Source organism: Agelaius phoeniceus, chromosome 4 (assembly GCF_051311805.1).
Source record: "Agelaius phoeniceus isolate bAgePho1 chromosome 4, bAgePho1.hap1, whole genome shotgun sequence".
NCBI lineage: Eukaryota > Metazoa > Chordata > Aves > Passeriformes > Icteridae > Agelaius > Agelaius phoeniceus.
Window position 1 is genome coordinate 74,361,612 of NC_135268.1, and position 26,838 is coordinate 74,388,449.

The following is a 26,838-nucleotide window of genomic DNA, read 5'->3' on the forward strand; positions in this document are numbered from 1 at the left end:
GACAGGGGCTGAGCCCAGCAATTACAGCATGGTTTGGGTGGAAGGGACCTTCAAACCCACCCAGTGCCACCCTGCCATGGCACAGACACCTCCCCCTGCCCCAGGCTGCTCCAGGTCCCCTCTGACCTGGCCTGGGGCACTGCCAGGGGTGCAGGGGCAGCCACAGCTGTGCCAGGGCCTCCCCACCTCATGGGGAAGGATTTAGTCCCAAAATCTCATCTAAATGCCTCAGCTTTTAATTTAAAGCCCTTCCCTCTTGTCCTTCCAGTATCTGCCGGTATAAAAAGTTGTTCCTCTTTTTTAAAAGCCACCTTTAGGTACTGGGAGGTGCTGGAGGACTCCCTGGAGCCTCCTTTTCTCCATGGAGGGCTCACACAGCTCTGTGCACTCAGCTGTGCTCACATCCCTGCTGCAGGCTGGGAGGGGATCCCTGCAAGTGCTGTCCCATCAGGGCCATGCAGGAGCCAGTGTCCTGCTGAGCTGGCACCCCATGAGAGCGTGGGGCAGGAACTTGTGTGGTTCTGGCACTTGGTGGTGACTGCCCCCTGTTCTCAGAGGGAAAATTCCAAGGTGTGACAGCTCCAGAGCCAGGAAGGGGCTCAGAGAGAGGTGCAGCAGCCACGTGGAAACCTGAGGCAGATGCCTTGGCAACTTCTGGAAACATTCCCTGGAGGAAGGACAGGCTGGTGCAGGTTCAGTCTCACCAGGAGAAATAACCAAGGTGGAGCAAAGGATGGGAACAGCCATGGGAATCACTGGGACATCCTAAAGGCCAGGAGAAATAACAGAAGCTGTAGCAAAGGATGGGAACAGCCATGGGAGTCACTGGGACATGCTAAAGGCAAGGCTCACTGATGGGCATGGCACTCAGTGGAGGTTTAATGCAGTTTCCATCAGCCCTGCAGCAGCAGCAGGAGCTTCCCTGGGTGCTCTCAGGAGGGACAGCAGGGCTGGGTGCTGCACTTTGTTCTCCTGTGCATTTAAACAGCAATGCCATTCCTGGGAGTGCAGTTCAGGCAGTTCCCAGCCAGCTGGGTTCCAGGCTGTGCTGTTGGGGAGCAGTGAATTCCCCTCCTTTTCTGGTGTCAGCTGGTTCTGCTGAGCCCAGGGCAGTGTGTCTGGTGCATTTTGGGTGCTGCTGTTCCCTGGTGGCCATTGCTCCCTGTGTGTTTGTGTTGCCCTGGTGTGAGTGCTGCTCTGACAACCCCAGTGAGCCCTGGCAGTCCCAGCTGGAGCTGAGCCCTGCTGCCCTGACACCTCTGCTGTGTCCTTCTGCTCCTTCTGGGGTGATTTCAGCTCACTGCAGAGAATCACCTCTGGGATTTGGGAGCTTCAGGCTGCAGTTTCCCAGGGGTATTCACCTGTGCTGCTGTGCCCTGCTCACCTGTCCTGGCCTCTGGGCCACTGTGTCACACCTTGTGGCAGAATCCAGCACAGATCTGCAGTGGACTGGGGTTCAAACTGGCTTTAAAAACTTCTGCTCAACACTTCTTGAAGTTTCTGCTCACTGGGGAGAGGCTGGGAGTGATGTCCCAGTTTGTGGCAATTTAAAAGCGTTCTGGGCTTTAGAGTGTAACAGGGGGAGGAATTCTGTAACCCACAGAATGAGGCTTCCTACTGTTTGGAGTTCCTCAGGGAACCATTCCCTCCTTGGCCTCACCTGGACCCTCTCCTGTTTGGGGTTCTTAGAGAACCATTCCCTCCTTGGCCTTACCTGGACCCTCTCCTATTTGGGGCTCTGAGGGAACCATTCCCTGCTTGGCCCCAGCTGAGGGAACCAGTCCCTCCTTGGCCTCAGCTGGATCCTCTCCTGTTTGGGTCTCTCTGGAGGGAACCATTCCCTGCTTGGCCCTGGATGCCCTCCTGTTGGGGCTGCCAGCACAAGGGACAGGCCAGCAGGGTGGCCTGAGCCTGGGGAGCCCTGGGGCAGGCAGGGCTGGGCACACAGGGCAGGAGGCTGGGCTGGGAGGAGGAGGACACAGTCAGTGGTGCTTCCCTGCCACAGCAGGGCTTGGAGAAGGCAGAGGAGGGGTCCTGGAGGTGCTCAGGGGTGGGACCTGCAGACTGAAGGTCTGTAATCCCAAGGGGCAGAGCAGCTGCATCCATCCCTGGTGTTTCCAGCTGGATCCATCCCTGGTGCTCCAGCTGGATCCATCTCTGGTGCTCCAGCTGGATCCATCTCTGGTGTTCCCAGCTGGATCCATCCCTGGTGCTCCAGGCAGATCCCTGATTCCCAGCTGGATCCCTGGTGTTCCAGGTGGATCAGTCCCTGGTTCCCTGTTGGATCCCTGGTATTTCCAGGTGGATCCCTGGTTCCCAGGTGGATCAATCCCTGGTGTTCCAGCTAGATCCCTGGTTCTGCAGACAGATCCCTGGTGTTCCAGGTGGATCAATCCCTGGATCCCAGCTGGATTCCTGCTTTCCCAGGTGGATCCATCCCTGGTGTTCCAGCTAGATCCCTTGTTCTCCAGCTGGATCTCTGGTTCCCAGGTGGCTCTCTGGTGTTCCAGGCAGATCCCTGGTTCTGCAGACGGATCCCTGGTGTTCCCAGGTGGATCAGTCCCTGGTGTTCCCAGGTGGATCAGTCCCTGGTGTTTCCAGGTGGATCAGTCCCTGGTGTTCCCAGGTGGATCAGTCCCTGGTGTTCCCAGGTGGATCAGTCCCTGGTTCTGCAGACAGATCCCTGGTGTTCCCAGGTGGATCAGTCCCTGGTTCTGCAGACAGATCCCTGGTGTTCCCAGGTGGATCAGTCCCTGGTGTTCCCAGGTGGATCAGTCCCTGGTTCCCAGGTGGATCAGTCCCTGGTGTTCCCAGGTGGATCAGTCCCTGGTTCCCAGGTGGATCAGTCCCTGGTTCCCAGGTGGATCAATCCCTGGTGTTCCCAGGTGGATCAGTCCCTGGTTCCCAGGTGGATCAGTCTCTGGTGTTCCCAGGTGGATCAGTCCCTGGTGTTCCCAGGTGGATCAGTCCCTGGTGTTCCCAGGTGGATCAGTCCCTGGTGTTCCCAGGTGGATCAATCCCTGGTTCCCAGGTAGATCAGTCCCTGGTGTTTCCAGGTGGATCAATCCCTGGTTCCCAGGTAGATCAGTCCCTGGTGTTTCCAGGTGGATCAGTCCCTGGTTCCCAGGTGGATCAGTCCCTGGTTTCCAGATGAATCAGTCCCTGGTTCCCAGGTGAATCAGTCCCTGGTTTCCAGATGAATCAGTCCCTGGTGTTCCCAGGTGGATCAGTCCCTGGTGTTCCCAGGTGGATCAGTCCCTGGTTCCCAGGTGGATCAGTCCCTGGTTCCCAGGTGGCTCAGTCCCTGGTGCTCCAGGTGAGTTCCTGTTTGTCCCTGTCCCTGTCCCTGCCCTGCAGCGGTGGCTGCTGACTCCCAGTGGCCCTGAGCTCTCACTGCACTGGGGGCCGGGGCAGAGCCAGGCCAGGCAGGGAAGCTCCATTCAGCCCTGATCTGTGCATTATTAACTCTGCCCCTCAAACTGCTGGACCTGTGCCTCGTTCTCAGCCAGGACTGGGGAGCCAGCAGTGCCTCCAGACCCAAGCCCTCCATCCCTCCTGCCACCCAGGCACCTCCACCAGGGATGGGTGAATTCTGATCTGCTTTTTGTTGTGCAGCCATCCTTGGGCTTCCCGAGGCCTACAGGAGAGCCCCAGCCCTGCAGCTTGCCCAGAGTAAATTGCTGCCATGTTCAGCCTGAGCATGAGCAATGCAGAGTGCAGAGCAGAGTGCTGGGGTGTCCCTCCTGTGTCCCTCCCGTGTGACAGTCACCAGGGCAGGAGGGAGCAGCCTCAGGGAGCTGTGGGCTGGGTGTTGGGGAGGATCCCTGCCCAGAAAGGGTGCTGGGGCTGGGCTCAGTCCCTGCAGTGTTGCAGGCTCGTGTGGGGCTGGCAGGGCTGGGCTGGGGCTGCTCTCAGGTGTTGGCAGAAACCAGGGTGTGTTTGTGATGGCCTGGCAGATCAGCTGGCTGCCATCAGCTGTCTGGGGAGATCTCTTTCCCTTTCTGCCTGGGTTTTTACTGCATCAGGTATCTGGGGAGATCTCTTTCCCTTCTCTCCCTGGGTTTTTACTTCTCCCATATTCTGTTGTGGGATATTCTCAGTGGTCTGTGGGGCAGAATAACACAAGGAGAGCTAACCTGGATGTTGAAGGTACTTCAAAACCCAGTAATGTTCATATTTCTGCCCATGAACTGCAGCATGGGTTCAGAGCTGCTTCTCCAACTCTCCAATTCATGGTGCTGTGTGCTGTGGGGGTGGCTGTAATTCAGCTTTATTTCTGTCTTCACCCCTCTTTATGTATTTAGCAGCAATGTATTGAATTTCAGGAAGAAAAACGTTGTTAAATTTCCTTCATTTGATTTAAATGATGTGGGAGCCCTCAGAGATGATTACACCCATTTAGTAAATCCTTCCTCCTGCCTGCAGCTGCCTGGTTCTGTGCCCTGGTACAGCCAGTGCTAATGTGGGGCAATGTCTCACCCAGGTGATCTCCTCAGGGGTGCTCTCTGGAGCAGGGATTAAACTGGAATAGTGCAGCAGAGTGTGCTGCTGCCCCTGCATTGCTGCCCCTGCATTGCTGCCCCTGCATGGCTCCCCTGCATGGCTCCCCTGCATTGCTGCCCCTGCATTGCTGCCCCTGCATTGCTCCCCTGCATTGCTGCCCTGCTCAGGAGGGGCCTTTCCTGGGGGGTTTATCCAGGGAGCTGCCCCTGGGCCTTGGGGAGGCACAGCTCAGCCTGGAGAACCCCTGGGTGAGAGGTGGCCAGGAGGGGATGGGCTTTGCTGGAGGGTCTGCTGGAGTCCCCATCCCTGGAGGTGCCCAGGGAAGGGCTGGAGGTGGCACCCAGAGCTCTGGGCTGGGGACAAGGGGGATTGGGCACAGGAGAGCTTCTCCAGCCTCAGGGACCCCGGGGTGCCATGGTGCCCTGACTCAGTGGCTCAGGGGTGGCTGGGTGCTGATCCAGAGCACTCCCTGGATTCACATGGGCTGGAAAGGGAGGGCTGGTGCCCAGGAGGGACTGGCTGCTGTGCAGGTGCTGATCCAGAGCACTCCCTGGATTCACATGGGCTGGAAAGGGAGGGCTGGTGCCCAGGAGGGACTGGCTGCTGTGCAGGTGCTGATCCAGAGCACTCCCTGGATTCACATGGGCTGGAAAGGGAGGGCTGTGTGCCCAGGAGGGACTGGCTGCTGTGCAGGTGCTGATCCAGAGCACTCCCTGGATTCACATGGGCTGGAAAGGGAGGGCTGGTGCCCAGGAGGGACTGGCTGCTGTGCAGGTGCTGATCCAGAGCACTCCCTGGATTCACATGGGCTGGAAAGGGAGGGCTGGTGCCCAGGAGGGACTGGCTGCTGTGCAGGTGCTGATCCAGAGCACTCCTGGATTCACATGGGTGGGAAAGGGAGGGCTGGTGCCCAGGAGGGACTGGCTGCTCTGCACACAGTGGTGATGCTGCTCAGGGTTTGGGGGCCGAGGTGGGCAAGGAGCCTGCCTGCTCCAGGGCACTCTGGCACTCTGCATGGGCTGTAGGAACACCCCAAGCATGAGGGGCTGGAGCCCAACCTCTGCTGCTGGGGACGGCCTGAGCACTTCATGTGTTTCATATATTTCATGTATTTGATAGATTTCATATATTAATTTCTTGTATTTCATTGCCCATGAGGCAACTGAGCACACACTGCAGTGCAAAGCAATAATCTGTGTTTTTATCCCTTTTAGCCAATTGCCAGCACTTCCCCTGCCCTGCTTGGAGGGAGGAGCTGCAGCAGCAGAACCCAGGAGTGCTGGAGCACTGGGGTGTCCCTGGGAGCACTGGGGTGTCCCTGGACCAGCCATCCCTGGGATCAGCCATCCCTGGGATCAGCCATCCCTGGGGTGTCCCTGGGGTTTCCCTGGGACCAGCCATCCCTGGGGTGTCCCTGGACCAGCCATCCCTGGACCAGCCATCCCTCAGGAAAGGGGTGCTGCTGCCAGGGTGTATGCTGAGCTGCTCTGGCCTGGGCTGAGGGTTAATTAGGTGATTGCAATTAACAGGAGGTGCTGTGTGTGTGGAGTGCAGCCCTTGCACTGTGCTGCAGTGCCAGGGGATGTGCTGGATGTGCTGCCAAGTGTGGGATTGCTCTGAGAATTCCCTCAGCTCTCAGTGTCCAAAGGCTGAGCCTTACCAGCCTGGTCTGAATCAAAATCTGGATTTCCAGCTCGTGCAAAAGCTCTGGCTCACACAGCAGGGCTGTGGGAAGGAGCTGTAAGCCCTGAGGGTGTCCCCAGAGGCAGAGCAGCTCCTCAGGGCAGTGCTGGGAGACTCCCAGGACTCCCCTGGTCCTGCCACAACCCCGGCTGAGGGTTTGTGTAGGAGCCTTTCAGAATCAGTGCTGGCTTCTCTCAGTTCTCACAGGGAGGATGATGATGATGATGATGATGATGATGATGATGATGATGAGGAGCAGTGTTTCTCCCCCCAGGAGCCCTGGTTCTGGCTGGCAGCAGAGCTGGGCAGCAGCTGCTCCTGGGACACCAAGCTGGGCCAGAGCTGTGCCAGGAGGGACCTGTTGGAGCTGCCCATGCTGGAGGAAGGGCTGCTGCCCTCAGCAGAAGCTTCTGGAGCTGCAGGCCCTGCCTCACCCCTGGGTATGTCCAAAGGGATTGCTGCACAATGGGTATTTTACTGCTCACTCAGTCCCAGCCTGCATTTGACCTTACCTCAGTGGGAAGTGAGGTTTACAAAGTGTGTTTGGGGGGATTTTATTGCCAAAGCCCCCCTGAAGATGAGGTGCAGGGTTTGTGTGCCTTCCCTGGATCTCCTAACATGAACAGGTTCCTTTTGTGCCAGGTAAAGCTTTGCTTTGCTTCCCTGTGGAATTCAGGGTGAGCCTGAGTGCAGCTGCCACCCCTGGCAGTGTCCAGGGCCAGTGCAAGGTGGCCATGGCAGGGACAGGAATGGAATATCTGTGACATAGCTGTAAAATCCCCTCCACCCAAGCCAGTCCATGGTCCCAGTCCTCATTGCTGCCCTCGGGTTTGGGTGCAGTTCCTGTTGCTGCTGCTGCTGAGATTGGCAGTGCTGCATTCCACTCCAGCCAAGGTCTCTGCTCCTTCTCATCCCTGCAGGTCAGTCACAGATGGCCTGAGAAACTCCAGCATTTAATATTTCACCTTTGTGCTTCCCTGCTTCCATTCTTTTCCAGAGTACCCTGGTCAAACCCAGCCTCCAGTGCAGTTTCTCAGCCCAGGGGCTCATTTTGCAGGATCCCTCTGCAGAGCAGGAGTCCCCTGGCCATGAGGACGTTCCCTTTGTGAGTGCCCTTGCCAAGGGGTGCCTGAGTTGGTGAATGGAGGTGCCTGTCCCTGCACCAGTGGTGCTTCTTCACCAACAAACACAATTACTGAGAGGCAGAAAACAGAATTGTGGTATTTTAAAATGACCCTTCTGTGATTACAGTTGAGTGCAGGTTGAGCTGTGCAGGTTGAGTTGTGCAGTTTGAGCTGTTTGAGCTGTTGGAGTTGTGCAGTTTGAGCTGTTGAGCTGTGCAGTTTGCCATTCCCTGTGCCAGCCTGCCTTGCCTGTGTGCAGCTGCTTTTTGGGGTTTGTTTGGGAGTTAAACACCACTCAGGGCATGGAGTTAAAACTGCCTTGGGAACTTCCTCACAGCAGCTCTTGAGGGGTTGATGAGTTTGACTTTTATTCTTTAATGCAAAGCTCTTGGTGGTTTCCATGAGTTTTTGAGATGATTTTGCTCCATCCCTGGTGAAGGAGCCTGCAGGAGGAGCAGGAACATCTTGGGTGGATCCTGGTTCATCCCAAACCCTCTGAGGCCCAGTCCCTGCCACCGTGGGTGTCACCCTGGGTGTCACTGTGGGTGTCACCCTGGTGGCTGTCCCTGCTGTCTCCTGTAACACTTACTGCAAAGATTAATTGGCTTTTGGTAAATTCTTGTGCCAAAGGTTCCTGTTTGCACCTCCTGACAGGTTTGTTTTGCACAGACCAGGGCAGGTAGTGAGGGGAGAAGGGAGAGGGAGCACAGCACAGGCTGGGTTCACTCACAGCACCAGTGATCTGCTGCATTACAGCCACCTGGGAGATGTTTTTGAAGGGTTTTTCTCCTCATGCAATGAAAGCCATCCTGGGCTGCCTCAAGCTGGGTCTGCAGGCAGTGTGGTGGTTACAAGCTGTGTGTGCATCACTGGGAGTTGGTGCAGAGGGAATCAATCCCATTTTGGTAGCAAAGTGAGGTTCAGGACAGAGCTCAAAGTGGGAGGACGTGGAGGGCTGGCCATGCCTTGTCCCTGCCCACGCTCTGGGCAGGATTCCTGTGGTTCAGGTGTTTTACAGCCCTTTTCCTCATGTTGTTATTTGCAGAACTGGAAGCCATTTAATCAAGGAGAACTTCTTGATATTTGTCCAGCTCTGTGTTTGCAGTGCAGCTGGAATTAAGGAGCAGGCAGAAGGCCCTGCAATGTGCTGAAAGCTGTGAGGAGCCTCTGTGTGCTGTTTGATCTGCTGCTCCCTGGAGATGGGCTGCAGGCTTTGGGTGTGCTCTGCATTCCCAGGTACAGGGCAGAGCTGAGAGGGAAGGGAGCTGCAATCCTCACTGATTCCTTCTTCTCCTCCTCACAAAGTGCTTGGCTTCCGTGTCAGGAGGGGAGGAGTGACAGTGACAGTTGTACTGAAGTGCTCCTGCTGCTCTGGGGAACAGCTTGACAGAGCCCAGGCTTTGTTTTTGTTTTGCCTTCCCTTTTTATCCCCCAAATGGCAGCTTGACTGTGGCATTCAGACTTGTCAGCAGGCTGGGAGAGCGAGTCCAGGCCCGGCTCTGCCTGCTGGCTGAGCTGCACTCAGGAGCCTTTTGGCCTTCAGAGTGGCAGCAGGAGAAATCCCAGATTGACAGCAGGAGCTGAGGGAGAGCAGCACGGACGTCACTGCCTGCTCCCAGCCCAGGCTGCTGCTCCAGGCCTGGCCCTGCCTGAGCACAGCCCCAGGAGCTGTCCTGGGCATCCCAAATGGGCCCCAGGAGCTGTCCTGGGCATCCCAAATGTGCCTGCCCCAGGAGCTGTCCTGGGCATCCCAAATGTGCCTGCCCCAGGATCCCTCCTGGGCATCCCAAATGGGCCCCAGGAGCTGTCCTGAGCATCCCAAATGTGCCTGCCCCAGGAGCTGTCCTGGGCATCCCAAATGTGCCTGCCCCAGGATCCCTCCTGAGCATCCCAAATGTGCCCCAGGAGCTGTCCTGGGCATCCCAAATGTGCCCCAGGAGCTGTCCTGGGCATCCCAAATGTGCCTGCCCCAGGATCCCTCCTGGGCATCCCAAATGTGCCCCAGGAGCTGTCCTGAGCATCCCAAATGTGCCTGCCCCAGGATCCCTCCTGAGCATCCCAAATGTACCCCAGGAGCTGTCCTGGGCATCCCAAATGTGCCCCAGGAGCTGTCCTGAGCATCCCAAATGTGCCTGTCCCAGGATCCCTCCTGAGCATCCCAAATGTGCCTGCCCCAGGAGCTGTCCTGGGCATCCCAAATGTGCCTGCCCCAGGATCCCTCCTGAGCATCCCAAATGTGCCCCGGAGCTGTCCTGGGCATCCCAAATGTGCCCCAGGACCTGTCCTGGGCATCCCAAATGTGCCTGCCCCAGGATCCCTCCTGGGCATCCCAAATGTGCCCCAGGAGCTGTCCTGAGCATCCCAAATGTGCCTGCCCCAGGATCCCTCCTGAGCATCCCAAATGTGCCTGCCCCAGGATCCCTCCTGAGCATCCCAAATGTGCCTGCCCCAGGACCTGTCCTGGGCATCCCAAATGTCCCCCTGGGATCCCCCTGAGCATCCCAAATGTGCCTGCCCCAGGATCCCTCCTGAGCATCCCAAATGTGCCCCAGGATCCCTCCTGAGCATCCCAAATGTGCCCCAGGATCCATCCTGAACATCCCAAAGGTGCCCCAGATCTATCCTGAACATCCCAAATGTGCCCCAGGATCCATCCTGAACATCCCAAATGTGCCCCAGATCTATCCTGAGCATCCCAAATGTGCCCCAGGATCCATCCTGAACATCCCAAATGTGCCCCAGATCTATCCTGAGCATCCCAAAGGTGCCCTCCCTCCCCTGCCTCTGCTGAAGGTCTGTGCCCTGAGGTTTTTGTTGCTTGGCAAACACCTGCCTGGTCCTTGAGCTTCTCTGGAGGGATTTGGGGTTTCTGGAGTTCCCTGGGAATGTTCAGTCACTTTCTCAGCTCTTGGAGCTTCTCAAAACAAATGTGGAGTGGCACTTAGGTGTTTGTTGGTATAATAGAGCCTGAAAGCACTCATTTATCAGCCAAATGTTGTGATTTATGGGGTGTGTGTATGTGTCTGTATATGCACATTTACTTTATTAATCTGTGTACACAAAAGATTAGCAACATCTGCTTTTGACAGCTTTGTTTCCCAATTATTTTCTGCTCCCTCCCTTAGTCCTCTTTGTTTCTTCATTTCCAAAGCACACCCAGATTTATTTTTTTTTTGTGTGTGGAAAAACGTTTTCTTTAATCACTCCTGCTTTTGAATTTAGCTTGAGAATACATTTTCATTCAAAGTGGAGAAGTTCAGCTGAAATCAGAAAAGCTTGTTTTCCTCCTCACTTGCATGACTAAAAATAAGGTGCCAGTTCTGCCACATGAAGTGTGTCATGATGGGAGCTGACAAGTCTGATTTGGTAACTGCAATTAATATTATTTGTTCACTAATGCCTTGTTAAACAGAAAACAAGATTTGGGAGGGGGAAAAGTCCATCTAACAGAGCTGAGAGAGTTCAGATTCCAACTTGCTTAATGTTTCTTAAAAAACCCTGGTTTGCATGCTGAATGCAATTCTGTATGCAAATTAATCTGCTCAGTATTCCCAAGTGCCACAGTGAAATATTCCTGAAGTGAGCTGTGCTGAGTGGGCCAAACGCCCTGGAAATGCTGTGTGCTCCCAGTTCATTGCTGGAGCTGGGAATGTGAATCAGGCTGGGTCAGTGCCAGCCCTGAACACACCCTCTGTTCTCGGGGTGTTTGGGGCAATGTCAGGGACATCCCAGGGGATCAGCTCAGTCCCCTGTTCCTGGTCCTAAATCAGGATTGAGAGGATTGAATCCTGTCACTGTCTCAACCCCATCAGTGCTCCAATCTCTTGATCCTGCCACTGTCCCAATCCCCCAGTCCCCTCACTGCTTCAATCCCATCCCTGCCTCAATCCCAATGCCATCCCTGTCACAATGCCATCCCTGCCACAATGCCATCCCTGCCCCAATCCCATCCCTGCCTCAATCCCAATGCCATCCCTGCCCCAATCCCATCCCTGCCTCAATCCCAATGCCATCCCTGCCACAATGCCATCCCTGCCTCAATCCCAATCCCCTCACTGCCTCAATCCCAATCCCATCCCAGCCCCAATCCCATCCCTGCCACAATGCCATCCCTGCCCCAATCCTAATCCTCTCACTGCCCCAATCCCATCCCTGCCCCAATCCCCCAATCCCAGTCCCCTCCCTGCCCCAGTCCCATCCCTGCCCCAATCCCTCCCTGCCCCAATCCCATCCCAGCCCCAATCCCATCCCAGCCCCTCCCTGCCCCAGTCCCATCCCAGTCCCAGTCCCATCCCAGCCCCTCCCTGCCCCAGTCCCATCCCTGCCCCAGTCCCATCCCTGCCCCAGTCCCTCCCTGCCCCAGTCCCACTGTTCCCCCCAGGGGCTGCCCCATCTACCCTGCTTTGGGGTGAGCTGTTGGTGGAGCAGAGCCCTGAGGAGCTGCTGTGTTCCAAACGAGCTTTGAGGAACATTTGGAGGAGCTGGGGCTGTTCAGCCTGGAGCAGAGGAGGCTCAGGGGTGCCCTTATTGCTCTCTACACCTTCCTGGAGGGAGGCTGCAGACAGGTGGGGTCGGTCTCTGACAGAACCAGAGGACACAGCCTCAAGCTGTGTCAGGGAAGGTATAGGTTGGATATTAGGAACAAATTTTTCACCAAAAGAATAACAAAGGACTGGGATGCTCTTCCCAGGGAGGTGGTGGAATCACCATCTCTGGATGTGTTTAAAAAAGGCTGGCCATGGCATTTGGTGCTGTAGTCTGGTTGAGGTGTTAGGGCACGGGTTGGACTCTGTGATCTTAGAGGTCTCTTCAGCCTCATTCTGTGCTTCTGTGGTTCCTTGGCCCTGCATTCCTTCCTTGGCTCTGCTCCCTCTGTGCTGCCCTTTGCTGCTGTCCTTGTTCACACCTGCACGTGTGTCAGAATTCATTTTGCCATCCAGCTCTGGCCCTCTGGAGCTCCTCCTGCTGTCACACTGCTCAGGAATAGCTGCTTACACCTGGATTTTTAAGCTACACCTCATTGCCTTTCTCCAAGCTTCCAAAAAAGCGTTTTAATCGTATTTGGTATTGCAAATTCAGTTATTCTAGCTGGGTAATTATCCTCTCACTACCTAGAGTTCTAAAGTAATTTAAAAAAAGTTAATTGGAAGCAGTAAATTAAAAATTAATGAGCAAGGTTGCCTTGTGGTTGGCTGCTCCTGGTCAGGTGATGCAGTGTGGGTGGAGATGCCTCAGGCTCCAGCTGGTGGAATGAAACCTGGAGTTTTTGGTGTGTAATGATCATTTTTCTGATTTGATTGTGCTCCTCTAAGTGCTGCAGACTGTGGCTTGTCTGAGTGGTTGGAAACTAATGAGCCTAAATTAAATAAATGGCATTTCTGGGTTAGGAAGTCACTCCCTTGACCACAAATAGCTCTTTCCCTTTCAAAATAAAACCCTGTTTAGAATACTGGGAGCATTGTTTTGCACCCCTCAGACGTGTCTGTAGTTATTTACACTTCTCAGACACCAACTCAGAGTTAAGAAAAGGAGAACCCCCCCAAACATACAGTTACATCTAAACCCCACAGATAATTTCATATATATTAGAGTTGTTTTATTCTCGTGCTATGAACAATTTCCATTTGTTTTTGTAAGGGAGGGGGCTCCAGGGGTCTGGGTGGGATCTTTGGGGATGTGAGGCTGGGATCTTTGGGATTGTGGGGCTGGGGTCTTTGGGGATGGGGGGCTGGGGTCCTTGAGGATGTGAGGCTGAGATATTTGGGATTGTGCAGCTGGGATCTTTGGGGATGTGGGGCTGGGATCTTTGGGGATGTGCAGCTGGGACCTTTGGGAATGTGGGGCTGGGGTCCTTGGGGATATGGGACTGGGATCTTTGGGGATGTGCAGCTGGGATCACTGGGGATGGGGGGCTGGGGTCCTTGAGGATGTGAGGCTGAGATATTTGGGAATGTGCAGCTGGGATCTTTGGGACTGTGAGGCTGAGATCTTTGGGTATCTTTGGGAATGTGCAGCTGGGATCTTTAGGGATCTTTGGGATGGTGAGGCTGGGATCTTTAGGGATCTTTGGGTATCTTTGGGGATGTGAGGCTGGGATCTTTAGGGATCTTTGGGTGTCTTTGGGACTGTGAGGCTGGGATCTTTGGGTATCTTTGGGATTGTGAGACTGGGATCTTTGGGTATCTTTGGGATGGTGAGGCTGGGATCTTTGGGTATCTTTGGGTATCTTTGGGGATGTGAGGCTGGGATCTTTAGGGATCTTTGGGTGTCTTTGGGACTGTGAGGCTGGGATCTTTGGGTATCTTTGGGATTGTGAGACTGGGATCTTTGGGTATCTTTGGGATGGTGAGGCTGGGATCTTTGGGTATCTTTGGGTATCTTTGGGGATGTGAGGCTGGGATCTTTAGGGATCTTTGGGTATCTTTGGGACTGTGAGGCTGGGATCTTTGGGGATGTGAGGCAGGGATCTTTGGGTATCTGGGTATCTTTGGGACTGTGAGGCTGGGATCTTTAGGGATCTTTGGGTATCTTTGGGACTGTGAGGCTGGGATCTTTGGGGATCTTTGGGGATGTGAGGCAGGGATCTTTGGGGATCTTTGGGACTGTGAGGCTGGGATCTTTAGGGATCTTTGGGTATCTTTGGGACTGTGAGGCTTGCTGCCAGCTCTCAGTGCCCTGTTGGTGTTTTCTCTCCCCCAGATGTCCAGGAGAGCAGATTCTCCCCCTGCCTGCCTCTGCTGCTGAGCCCAGCTCGGGCTGAGACGTTCCTGCAGGGATCCCAGATGGATTTCCTGCCCCTCAGGTGGGATGGGGCTCCTGGGGCTGGTTCTGCACTGGGTAATGGGCAATGGCAGGTTCTGGGCTCAGAAATGGGGGTTTGGGGCTGTGTGGGGAGGAGGCACCTCTGGGTTCTGCCTTCAGGAGCGTTTGAGCAAGGGAGAAGCAGGATCAGGCTCCTGAGCTTGTCATGCTGAGGTACCTGGGGGAAATGGGAAAATGAGGAACTCCACCCTCTTCAACATCTCTGGAGCCTTCTTAGACTCTGGAATAAACTTCATGAAATTTTGGGGACAAAGATCAGGTTTCTGTATTTATAGGAGTAAAACATACATGGACAGTGTTGTGTTTCATAAATGCTGGAGCCAAATGTGTAATTTACAGTACAAATTTGGGGTTAAATGCATAAAGGAAGAGCTGTTTCAGTAAAAGGCTTTGTCACCTTCATTCTGAGGTGCTCTGCTTCATGGAATAATATTTATTAGGCTCTGATGGTATGTTTAATATAAAGGAACTATTAATTAAGCAATCCCCAATATAAGTATTAGAACTTTATAGGAATTTTTTGCTTATCTGAGACCTGGCTGCTTCTATGTTCTTTAAAAAAATAATTGATATCATGAACTGAAGTAGGTGATTTATATTAAAAAATCACAGGCAAGCTGAGATGTAAGTACATGTTGCATATTTTACTTAGCTAATTTTATTTATTTATGTAACTAATAATAGCCTGTCAGTAAGAAATGTTTCAGTCCTAAACAGGTGGAACAATATTGCCATACTAAGTAAAAATTGATGTTATTATTGTATTACTTTTGAGCCTTTGTTTTATAGATTTTTGATATTTCTTTGCATTCCTTTGGGTTTTGCCCCTTTAGGGGTTGCATTTATGGGTATTTGTGTGAATATTGCTAACCTCCAGTTGTCACTGAAGTTCTTTTGCCTCTGATTTAAACCAGAAATGTCGAAATAAAAGAAATGCTCAGGAGTTCCCTTTCCTTGCAGAGGAGTCCCGGATGTTTCTGGAGCATCCCTGGAGCGTTCAGAGCCTGCCCCCGTCCATGGCAGTGCATCCCTGAGGGGCCCAGCCCTGCCCAGTCCACCCCAGCGCCCCCAGCCCGTGGCACAGGAGGATCCTGGAGCTGCTCCCCAGCCTGGGGAGCCCCTGGGCAGCCAGGGGGACAGTGGGGACAGTGGCAGTGAGCAGGAGGCACCAGCCCCAGCCTGGGGCAGGGGGCATCCAGCACAGCCAGCTCCAGAGCAGGGGCTGGGACAGGGGCTGGGGCAGCCCTGGGGCACAGCTGCGAGGGATGGACACCCCTGTGCTCACTCCTGTGGTCACTCCTCCCAGGACAGTGATGGCCCAGCTGCTGGCTCTGAGCTCTCAGAGGGGAACAAGGAGTCCCCAGGGCAGGAGGAATCATCCTCCTCCTCAGGAAACTCCTCCTACACAACTGCACTGACCAAATTCTCCGAGAAAAGTGAGAGGGGTGTGCAGCAGGCAAAGGTGAAAGTGGCTGGGAGTGGAGCAGGAGCCCTGGAGAAGCTGGAGAAGGGAAGGAAGGTGCCTGGGCTTGGTTTGTCACATAACTCCTCTGCTGGCCTGAGAAAAGGTGGTGCCAGGAACTCGTCTGCTGAAGGTGCTCTTTGTGCAGCAGCTGCTGGGGCAGGCAGAGGGAGGCTGCAGGAGCCTGGGGTGCAGCCCAGGGGCTCCCAGGGGCTGGGGCCCGTGGCTGCTCCTGAGGAGCTGCAGGCAGCTCTCCTGGGCCAGCAGCAGCCAGCAGGGAGGCTGGGGACAGAGGGGCTGCTCCCTGCTGGGACACCCAGCCTGCTCCAGCCCCAGGATGCTGCCCCCTGCCCTGGGCATTCCCCAGAGCCTGCAGGCAGCAGGGATGAGCTCACTGCCTCTGACTGCTCCATACAGAGGGGACACAAAGCCACAGAGATCTCCCCTTCCTTCAGCCTAGGTGGGGAGGGCTCCTTCTCCCTGCTCCTGCCTCATCCCAACTTCCAGTCCACTCCAGGGCTGTTCCTCAAGACAGCTGGGAAGGCAGAAGGGCCTGGTGGAGGCCTGGTGATGCTCTCAGAGCTTCAGGTCTCTCCTTGCTGTCCCAGTGAAGAAGCCCCAGGGATGTCCCCTGTCCCTGGGGAGCAGCCCCCTCCCCAGAGTGCTGTGGCAGAGCCCTGTGGGTGTTGGGAGTCCCTGCAGCTGGAATCTCCCTGCCCTGGCAGGATCCAGTCCTTCCCCTCGCTGGGGTTTCTGGAGAAGGTGGGAGCCTGGCACCTGCAGGGTCCTGCTGCCAGCAGCTCCCGTGTGCCAGGTGCATCTCCCCCTGCAGGGAAAGCCTCCAGTGCACCTCCCAGGCCTTCAGGCTGTGCTTCAGCAGCACAGAAAAGCCTGAGGGACCCCGAGGGCAGTGCTGCTCGTGCCTGCAGGGGCACAGGCTCTCTGGGAAGTGTGCATTGCCCCCCCTGTGACCTGCTGCCTGCCCTCCCTCTGAGCAGGTCCCAGTCTGACAGCACCATGAACCTCTCCAGCAGGAGCCCAGCAGCCAAGGGGCAGCAGAGGCCTGCTCTGGGGGGCTCTGACAGCCCCAGCCCACGGAAGGTGCTGCCTGGATCCCCTGCTGGAGATGTGCAGAGCAGCACCAGGCGAAGCTCAGCCCCAGATGTGTTTGTGTCCAGTGCTGCTCAGCTCCTTCCGAAGGATGGGAGCTCCCCAGCTGAGGAGCGCCAGGACTGTGAGGAGAAGGGAAATCAGTCCCTCAGCCTCAGTATTCTCAGTGGTCACAGCATCATGGACAGCTTTGGAGCCGTTCCCTTGGAGAATCTGAATTTTCCTGTCGGTCCTGAGGAGCCTCAGGGGGCCCTGGTGGAGCCCAGGCCCTGCCCCAGTGCAGGAGGGAACAGCCCCACTCCCCCTGGAGCAGCCCTGGAGACTCCCAAGAAAGAAGAGTTGAATATTGAAGAAAGGATCCCGGTAAGTTTGGTCCTAATTCAAATTCTGGTTCCAGTTTTCCATTTTTTCCCTAGGTTAACCATTTCTTTTCCCAGAGTTATCATTTTTTTCAGTTATATGTTTTTTTTCAGAGCTTTCCGTTTGTTTTTCACTTTTCCATTCCCCTCACTGCTGTTTTAGGAGATGATCTAATCACTACCATGATTTTACATGGTTTTACACAGGGCTGTGCCACAGTAAATTTCATCCGTGATACTGGTTCAGCTTATCTTAAATAGAGGTGGAAAATAACTTTTAGTAATATTTAACATAGACAAAGACAGGGTTGGATATGGGAAAGGCCTCTTGTCTTTCTCGGGGTAGGTGAGTGTCAGGGTGTGGGAAATGGATTTGTAGAGAATTCTCAAAGTGTGCAAACCTTGAGACAAGAAATGCTGTTTTAGAAATGCCGTGGAATGGACAGACATTGCTGAGAGAGAAATGGAACCAGAAACAAGTTTTAAAGGATGGCTTTGCAAATAAGCCTGGATACTTTGGAGAAACAGAACTGTGAAAGGTGCATTGTAGTGGGACCCACGAGGGGTAATTTTGAATGATTGTCTTTAAGACATGTACAGCATGGTGTGCCTAAAGCTGATAGACCAAGAAACACTTAAAGTGCATGGTAATTATGAAATAGTTAACTCCTAATTGTGATGGCGAGAATTATAACATCTGTATTGTCTCACCCTTCTGGTGAGACTGAAAATGGAATGAAAGTTTTTAAAGCACCTCCCAGTTACCCCATCACTGGGTCAGAAAAGGCTTAATCCCACACCAGGGGAGCAGGAGGAGAGACAAGGGGAGTTGGTGGCTCTCTCAAAGATCAGGCTCTCCTTGTCCAAATGGGAGCTTCAGGCTCAGGTGCTCAGTGAGGAGAGCTGCAGGAGCAGCAAACCCAACCTGACTCCTTGGAAATGAAATTTCCTTTTTCCTGTGATTTTCTCACTCTGTTTTTTCACTGTGTTCCAGTTTCTGAGGCCTCAGTTCTGAATTCTTCACTCCTCTCTTCACTTCTTCTCTCCTCACCTTCAGAGCCTCTTCATGCCTTCCCTCCTTTCTGTCCTGGGTGGCTGATCCAGGTTTTTCCTGATGGGGCTGGAACCAGGGGAGAGCCCTGTGCAGCACCTTCAGGGCACTAATAGCTGGGAGTGGTGGAGCAAATGAGATGCAGATTTATGGTAATGACAAACATGTAATTATCCTCTGAGTAAGAGGCTGCTCCTCTCACAAGATGACTCCATAATCACCAGGTCTTTGGGAATGTGCTCTAGAAGCTCTTCTCACTCTGTTGTCTCTGCAAACCCGTGGTGAAACAAATATAAATATTGGAGGGAGGGTGTTTGAAATGAAATTCATGAGACAGAGAGATGACTTCTGTTCCTGGCTATAATTACACTCTCCAGCCTGGTTCTGGGGAATGCTGCTCCCATAAATCCCTGGAAGGTAAAGGAGATCAGGTCACTTATCTGGCTGTTCATGTAGAAGTTTATGATAAATTCATAGGAAATGGAGCTGGCTGTGATGTGTAAGGTAATTTATTTCATTTTCCTGGCTAGTTAAGGACATAGTGTGGATGAGTTGAAATTAATTTGCCCTACAGGTGATGAAGCCAAGGAAAGTTTTGGCTGGTTTTTTTCCTGCATATAACATCTGTGTGTGAACCAGCTCTGACAAAAGTGCTCCCAACTATTTGCCTGGAAGGTTTGACCAAACTTGTCCTAAAAAATGAGAGCTTCCCTGCTGCTGCCTGGAATTCCTGAGCCTGCCAGTGTTTCCTGAGCAGCAGCTGAGTGGGGAGGGAGAAGGCTTTGAACCCAAACCTTTGTGTTTTTAGCTCAAACCTTTGTGTTTGTGTGGAGATGGAGTTTCCAGCAGCAAGACTGGAGCTCAGGCTGCCCTGGGCAATGCAGTGCCCACTCCTGCAGTGCCCAGTTTGCCAGGAGAGCTCAGGATCCATCCCTGTCCTGGGTGCTGATTGTTCCTGATCCCCCCTGTCCTGAGTGCTGATTGTTCCTGATCCCTCAGTGCTGATTGTTCCTGATCCCCCCTGTCCTGAGTGCTGATTGTTCCTGATCCCTCAGTGCTGATTGTTCCTGATCCACCCTGTTCTGAGTGCTGATTGTTCCTGATCCATCCCTGCCCTCAGTGCTGATTGTTCCTGATCCATCCCTGCCCTCAGTGCTGATCATTCCTGATCCCTCAGTGCTGATTGTTCCTGATCCCCCCTGTCCTGAGTGCTGATTGTTCCTGATCCCTCAGTGCTGATTGTTCCTGATCCATCCCTGCCCTCAGTGCTGATCATTCCTGATCCCTCAGTGCTGATTGTTCCTGATCCCCCCTGTCCTGAGTGCTGATTGTTCCTGATCCATCCCTGCCCTCAGTGCTGATTGTTCCTGATCCCTCAGTGCTCATTGTTCCTGATCCCCCCTGTCCTGAGTGCTGATTGTTCCTGATCCACCCTGCCCTCAGTGCTGATTGTTCCTGATCCATCCCTGCCCTCAGTGCTGATTGTTCCTGATCCCTCAGTGCTCATTGTTCCTGATCCATCCCTGCCCTGAGTGCTGATTGTTCCTGATCCCTCAGTGCTGATTGTTCCTGATCCCTCAGTGCTGATCATTCCTGATCCCTCCTGATCCCTCAGTGCTGATTGTTCCTTATCCCTCAGTGCTGATCATTCCTGATCCCTCCTGCCCTCAGTGCTGATCATTCCTGATCCCTCCTGCCCCCAGTGCTGATGGTCCCTGTTTCCCTCCCAGGTGTACCTGCGGAACCTGGGCATCGAGCAGTCCCCTGGCACCATCCTGGCCCCGTTCGTGCCCCGCGGGCCCCTCCGGGAGCTGGAGTTCTCCCCCTGGGGGCTCAGGAGCCTGCAGCCCCCCCTGGACATGGCCCCCCTGGACAGGGTCCCCCCACAGGCTCAGGGTATGGGGGCTTTGGGGGATGGGAGGGTTTGGGGTTTCTTTGCTTGGGGTAGGTTATTATTAATAACTAATTATAATTATTCGATATTATATATTATATTATATTATATTATATTATATTATATTATATTATATTATATTAATTATATGTTGTATATTATTATTATATAACTAGAATTGTTATATATATTATAACTAATTCTAATTAGTTAATAACTAATAATTATTGGGTTAGGTTATTATTAATAACAAATTATAATTTTAATTTGTTATTTAATAATATATTTAATAATATTTTATATATTGGTTATATAATAATATTATTATCAATATATGTTATATTAAATTATATTATTAGTGTATTATATTATTATAGAATTAATATTATTAATAATATGAATTTTTATTATATGACTATATTTTATTATATAACTATAATTGTTATGTATTGTATAACAAATTATAATTTCAGTTAGTTAATAACTAACAAATAATTATTGGTTAGTTATTATTAATAACTAATTGTTTTTGTTTTGTAACCTGGACTTTTAAATTTAATTACATAATATTACTTAAACTTATGAAGAGGGTGAAGAAGGATTAGTTACTGTTTTACAACTTTTGTTTTATTTATGACTAAATACTATATAATACTGTATACTAAATACTGAATAATACTATAATTACTTAAATTACTAAAACTTTACTATCTATTTTTATATTTTACACAAAACTTAGTATTTAAAGTTTTCTACTTTGTGACATTACATACATTTATTTAAGCTATACCCTCCTGATCTGAGTTTTATCATGCAATTTTGGAAGCTTTCTCTATGGTCTCAGGCCAAGTGTAGTGTTTTCTTGAGAGCCAGTGCTTTCTAGCCCAGAGAGTGTGAAACCCTCAGTACCCAGGGTTCCAGCAGGAGGCACAAACCCCATTCCTCTGGTGTTCAGGGGGTTCCTGGCAGTCCATCTTTTGCCATGCCAGCGGATTTGGGCACTGGGGAGTGTTCAAACCTCTGCAAAGCTGGCCCCTGTTCAGAAGTGTGGCTGTGGGGCAGCTGCCAGGCACACAGGGCCTTTATTCCCTTTATTTCTCTTTTCCCAAGAGTCCTGCAGAAGGAAATAGTTTGTATCTTGAGACTGAAGGACTGGGAGCAGACCTTTCCTTCTTGGGAGAGGAATAATTATTGGTTTCTTTTGCATTCTGGCATTTCTTGGTGTGTTCAGTGTGGTGAAATGCTGTCAGTGTTTTTGTAACCAACCAGATCTGTTCCTAAATCCATCCAACCATCATCATCATCACCCAAATTAGTGTGGTTTTGTAACACCCAGCCCTGCCAGAGCTCCAGGAGGGTTTGGACACTGCTCCCAGGTGCACAGGGTGGGATTGTGCAGGGCCAGGGGCAGGATGGGTGATCCTATCCAACTCTAGATATTCTATAATTCTCTGATAAGTTTATATTTTGTTTGATATTTATCTGAAGTACTCCTGAGATTTTTTTCAGGAGACAATTCTCATGTAAATCTTGGTTCAAGTCTCATCCTAAGGACAGCACCTGAAATATTTTCCAGTACTTGAATTCTTCCCTTGCTTTGTGTGCCCTGTAGCACAGGAAGGGATGTTTGCTGTGTCCTGGAGCCTCCAGACCCTCATTTGTGCCCTGTTCCTTTGCAGGTGCATTGCTGCCAGCCTTCGAGATGTCCCAGGCCAGCTTTGGCTCGGATGTGTCCCCTCTGAGCGTGTCCCTCTCCGTGGGCTCGGAGCAGGAGCAGGAGCTGCTGTCCCCCCGGGAGCTCGGTGCCAGCTCCCCCGCACTCTCTGGGGGCTCCCCAGCCAGCCAGGGCACTGTGCCAGGCCCCCAGCTGCAGGGGGGTGCCCCGGGTGCCACAGAGGGCTCCCCTGGACGTGCTGGGGCACAGCAGGACCTGCCCAGCTGCTCCTCGGGCCGGGGTCCCCAGGCTGGGGGGAGAAGGGCTCAGAGTGCCCTTGCTGACCCCGAGTCCAGGAGCTCAGCCAGCAGCCAGCAGGGATGGGCTCTGGGGGCGTTGTCTGGGCTTGGGAATGACATGGAATTGGACAGGGCATCCTCGAGCTCCGGGGTGGGAAGTGAGAGCAGCCAGGGCCAGGAAAGGGAATCCCTGATGGGCCCTGGGGCCCTGCAGGAGCTCCGGGAGCTGCTGGCACAGGCAGAGGGTCTCACTGCCAGCTGGAGCCGTGCTGCTGGCCCCACAGCCTCCTGCAGGCAGCCTGGGGAGGCTCCCCCGGGGCTGGGTGGGAGGGACAGGGGTCCCAAGGGTGCCAGGTTAGGCCAGGACTGGATCCCAAAGCTGCAGGAGACACTGTCGTGGGATGAGGCCGTGCCCCCGAGGGGTGTGCGGGCACAGGAGCTGGGCATGCACCCTCTGGATTCTGCCAGCTGCCAGCTGGCATGGGGACACCCTCTGGCTGTCAGCTCCCAGCGCAGGGAAGGGCTGAGGGCAATGGCCCAGGAGCCAAGGGCAGGGAAATCCACGGGGAGGTGGGAGCCAGAAGGGAGCAGCAGTGTGGGCAGGAGCCAGGCTGCCCGTGTGGGGCTGGCACAGAGCACTGCCAGCAGCCTCCTGGGCACTGGCACAGCCCCACAGCCGGGCCATGCTCCCTCCCTGGAGCCCCTGGCAGTGCCCCTGCAGGCTGCCCGTGCAGGGCTGGCACGGAGCACTGCCAGCAGCCTCCTGGGCACTGGCACAGCCCCACAGCCGGGCCATCCTCCCTCCCTGGAGCCCCTGGGCAGTGCCCCCGCTGGCCTGGGCGGCTCCCTGGGCTCCTGGGGCCAGGCTGGCAGGGCAGCAGGGACACAGGGCAGCCAGGACAGCAGCAGTGGGGATTCCCTCAGTGCCCGGGTCAGGAGCCTCCTGGGCAGGGCTGGGCAGTCCCGGCAGCGGGGCAGTGCCCCGGGGGCGGTGCAGGGCGGCCTGCCCGGGGCTGGAGCTGCCCGGAGCCTTCCCGAGGCTGCCCTGAGCCCTGCGGGCAGCAGCAGCAGCAGCAGCGGTGACTCGCTGGCCGCCCGTGTCCGCAGCCTCCTGGGCAGCGCCGCCCCCGGGCTCTCGGCCAGCCGCGTCCTGAGGAGCGCCGAGGAGCACGAGAGGAGGATCCGAGGTGAGCACACCTCGGGGGGCTTGGTGTGTCAGGGATGGGTTGGTGTCAGGGGCTGTGGCAGTCACCGAGGAGCACGAGAGGAGGATCCGAGGTGAGCACACCTCGGGGGGTTTGGTGTGTCAGGGGTGGGTTGGTGTCAGGGGCTGTGGCAGTGACCGAGGAGAATGAGAGGAGGATCCCAGGTGAGGAAGGCTCTCGGTGGGTTTGGTGTGTCAGGGGTGGGTTTGTGTCAGGGGCTCTGGCAGTGATTGAGGAGCACGAGAGGAGGATCCGAGGTGAGCACACCTCGGGGGGTTTGGTGTGTCAGGGGCGGGTTGGTGTCAGGGGCTGTGGCAGTGACCGAGGAGCACGAGAGGAGGATCCCAGGTGAGGAAGGCTCTCGGTGGCTTTGGCTGTGTCAGGGGCACAGCCTGGGGTGGGTTTGTGTCAGGGGCTGTGGCAGTGACCAAGGAGCACGAGAGGAAGATCCCAGGTGAGGAAGGCTCTCGGTGGCTTTGGCTGTGTCAGGGCTGTGGCAGTGATGGGGTGAGGCTGCTCCTGCATGAAGGGTGTGGCATTCACAAGCCCTCTGGACAGAGAGAAGCTGTGAGACAAGCAGAGAAGGAAAACACAATTCTTATCTTGCTTGCTGTGCCTGTGTTCATAAAGCAGAATGCAATGTGGAGATGGTTTACCCAAAGTGAGGATGTTTTGTTCCCTTGGCCTGTCAGGGCCAGGTGTGTGTGGGACTGGCACAGGACAGTCACAGGAGAATCAGAGATGAGTGCAGGGTGAGCAGTTGTGAGCAACAGTGAGTGCAGGGCAGATTCAGTTTAGATACAATGTACATAGGATAGTATTATAAAGTAATTAATTAGCCTTCTGATGATGGAGTCAGAGGCATCATTCTTTCACCTTTGATTTACAATAGAAGGAGATTATTGTGCAGTGCACTGAGACCCTTTAACGGGACAGGGTTCAGTGGGGACATTTCCCAGTGATCTCCTGACTGCAGCAGGGTCTGGTGCAGTGCCTGTGGGGCAGCTTGGGGGATGTTCCTTGGGGGGGATGTTCTTTGGGGGGATGTTCCTTGGGGGATGTTCTTTGGGGAGATGTTCTTTGGCAATGTTCAGGCTCTGCCTCTCCCTTCCAGAGGTGACAGCTCCAGGAATTCAGGTGCCACTGGATTTTCTTGGTATTTTCTTGTTTGCCACGGGAAGTGTGTGAAGTCTGCGGGCAGGGAAAGGAGCAGGACACTGGGGAATCTTCTGTGCTGTGATAAAACTGGGTAGAATTGGGCTTTTCCAGTTTGAATACCTTCTTTTCCTGCCATCACTGTAAGGAATTATTTTGTCCACACAGGTATTAAGTCAGGAATGTCAGAAAGGATTGTGTGAGTGAGCTCTGACTTGTGTCTGAGACTGTGAGGATGACAGAACCAGGGGAGAGTCTTGGATCCATCTCCCCAAATAAATGATCCAAGGAGCCATTTGCCATTGTGTTCCTGGTCACTCCAGGAGTTCTGGAATTTGATGTGGTCTTTGTTCTCTCAGCTGGGCTAACCAGAAATGCACAGCTTTGACTTGAAGTTAAAAACTGTTCTCATACATGAAACAGGAAAGGAAAGCTCTCCTGCTCTGTGTTTTTGGCAGCCTGGGTGAAGATGAAGCTGGCCAGCCAGTCCCAGGAGGGTGGGGCAGACTGGGATGAAGAGCCCCAGCTCAGGATGGAGGCAATCAAGGCAGAGCTGCTCCCAAGGACCAGGGAACCTGCACCAGCCAAGGTACAAACCAGCTCAGCTCGGGGGAAACGCTGCTGCGCCTGCTCTTGGGGGATTTTAGGGCTTTTTTATGGTTTTCCCAGGCAGTTTGGGGTGGTTTGGCCATGGGGGTGACACTCAGCCGCAGATGTCCCTGATGAGGTAGCTGTGAAAAACAGAGGTGTGGGGGGACAGTTGGTGTTGCTGTGGGACAGTGCCCAAAGCTCCCGGTCCTGGGTTGGCTGGAGGAATTCTTAGCACAGAGTGTTTGTGGAGGTGCTGATGGTGCCTGGGAAACTCCTCCTGGTGTGCAGGGAACACCCTCAGCACTGGGAGAGTCTGGGAAGGGAAAGGGAAGGGAAAGGGAAGGGAAAGGGAAAGGGAAAGGGAAAGGGAAAGGGAAAGGGAAAGGGAAAGGGAAAGGGAAAGGGAAAGGGAAAGGGAAAGGGAAAGGGAAAGGGAGGGGCTGCTCCAGGCTCCTGCAGGTGGGGAAGCCAGGGAGTGCTGGTCACAGGATGCTCTCCAGAGAGCTGGGAAGTGTCTGTGGGAGCCTGGGGGTGTCTGTGCTGTGTCAGGGGGGCTGAGGAGGTTCAGGCTCTGCAGCTCCGTTTGTCTGGGAGAACGAGCCCTGGAGCTGCCATGGTTGGTGCATCTCCTGTGGAGTGTTTCTAGTTCATTATAAAATGCATGTCTGGGCTGGAATTGGTCTGAGCAAGAGTGTGTTACCTCTGTTTTCACTCTAAATGCCATTTCTGGCACTGCTCTGGTCTCCAGGGTGATTAGGGCAAGGTTTTTAGGGACTGGTGGTTCAGACAAGGGTCCTGAGCTTTAGGAAGATCTTCCTCTTTATTTTTCCCTTGATTTTCCCCTGTTTTCTCCTGCAGCCTGCCTGCCTCCCAGGAAAAGCAGCAGGGGTTGGTTTGTTTGTTTTAATTAAAAGCCCTGCATTAGCAGGAGTGACAGTCAGTGCTTTAGGAGTACTCTGTGTTCAGAGCTTTTCTGGATCAGCAGTGCTGGGAGGAGACACAGCAGCTCCCAAAAGCCATCAGGCCAAACTTCCCAGGCATTCCCAGACTGGTGGAATCTCTGGGCAGCTGGGGGAAAAGAAAGTGACTATTTTATTAATAATTATTATATAAATAAATTATAAATATACTATAATATCTTTTAAATGATATGTGAAATTTATTTAAAATATAATTTATTATATTTTATTATTATTAAATTTATTATTAAATTTATTATAAATATAATTTAATATTTTAGAAATTCAAATTTCTTAAAATTTAGATTTTTTAAAAAACAGAAAGAAAACACAAATACAAAACCAGAGGCATCAAAGCTTTTTCCCCCCAGCTTTTAGATTTTAGTTGGTCACAGCTTTGTTCCTGGAAGGAGCTCTGTGCAATGTGGAGCCAAGGATTTCACCTTTCTGTGACTCAGTGTCAGCTGGGGTTTGTTTTCTCCCCATTTAGAGTAAGAAGAAATTCGCCATAATTTTGCAAACCAAGCTCCAAGAAATTGCTTTAGTTCAACCACAGCACCTCGTGCTTTGATCTCAAATACTTTGGCACTGCAGTGTTTTTAATTTGAGATAAAAAAGGTTTGAATTTGCAGAGTGAAGGTCACAGGGTTTTTTTATTGTACTTAAGATAAATGTACTTTTCCCTCCAAGACAAACACTGTCACTGAAAAATACAGATTGTTCAAAACTATTGCACTGAAAAAAGCCACAGCCAGGCAAAATATTTTCCTGTAAATTTAATGGGAACAGTTGTGTACAATAGGGGGGGAAGTTTTAGAGCCAAAGTGCCTTGCGTGGACTTAAAAAGAATGGAACAAAGATTAGGAAAAGACATTTTTCCTTCTCCTAAACCTTTAAGGCTGAGAAACACAAACTGTTCCTACAGCTCGAGCAAACAAACTCCTATAGCAGGGTCTGGAGCAGTGCC

General features: G+C 53.1%; 1 protein-coding gene across 4 annotated transcripts in view; it reads left to right on the plus strand.

Moving 5' to 3' along the window:
* LOC129120932 (uncharacterized) overlaps nt 1-26,838 on the plus strand; it is a 55,991-nt gene that overhangs the window by 874 nt on the left and 28,279 nt on the right. For 3 of the 4 annotated variants that reach the window (XM_077177942.1, XM_077177943.1, XM_077177945.1), the window contains exons 2-7: nt 6,446-6,626; nt 14,010-14,112; nt 15,093-17,067; nt 19,845-20,010; nt 21,688-23,148; nt 24,780-24,910. In XM_077177942.1, the coding sequence (XP_077034057.1) occupies nt 6,446-6,626; nt 14,010-14,112; nt 15,093-17,067; nt 19,845-20,010; nt 21,688-23,148; nt 24,780-24,910 (4,017 nt within the window). The remainder of the gene's footprint in view (nt 1-6,445; nt 6,627-14,009; nt 14,113-15,092; nt 17,068-19,844; nt 20,011-21,687; nt 23,149-24,779; nt 24,911-26,838) is intronic. The other variant, XM_077177944.1, reaches the window with a different exon arrangement.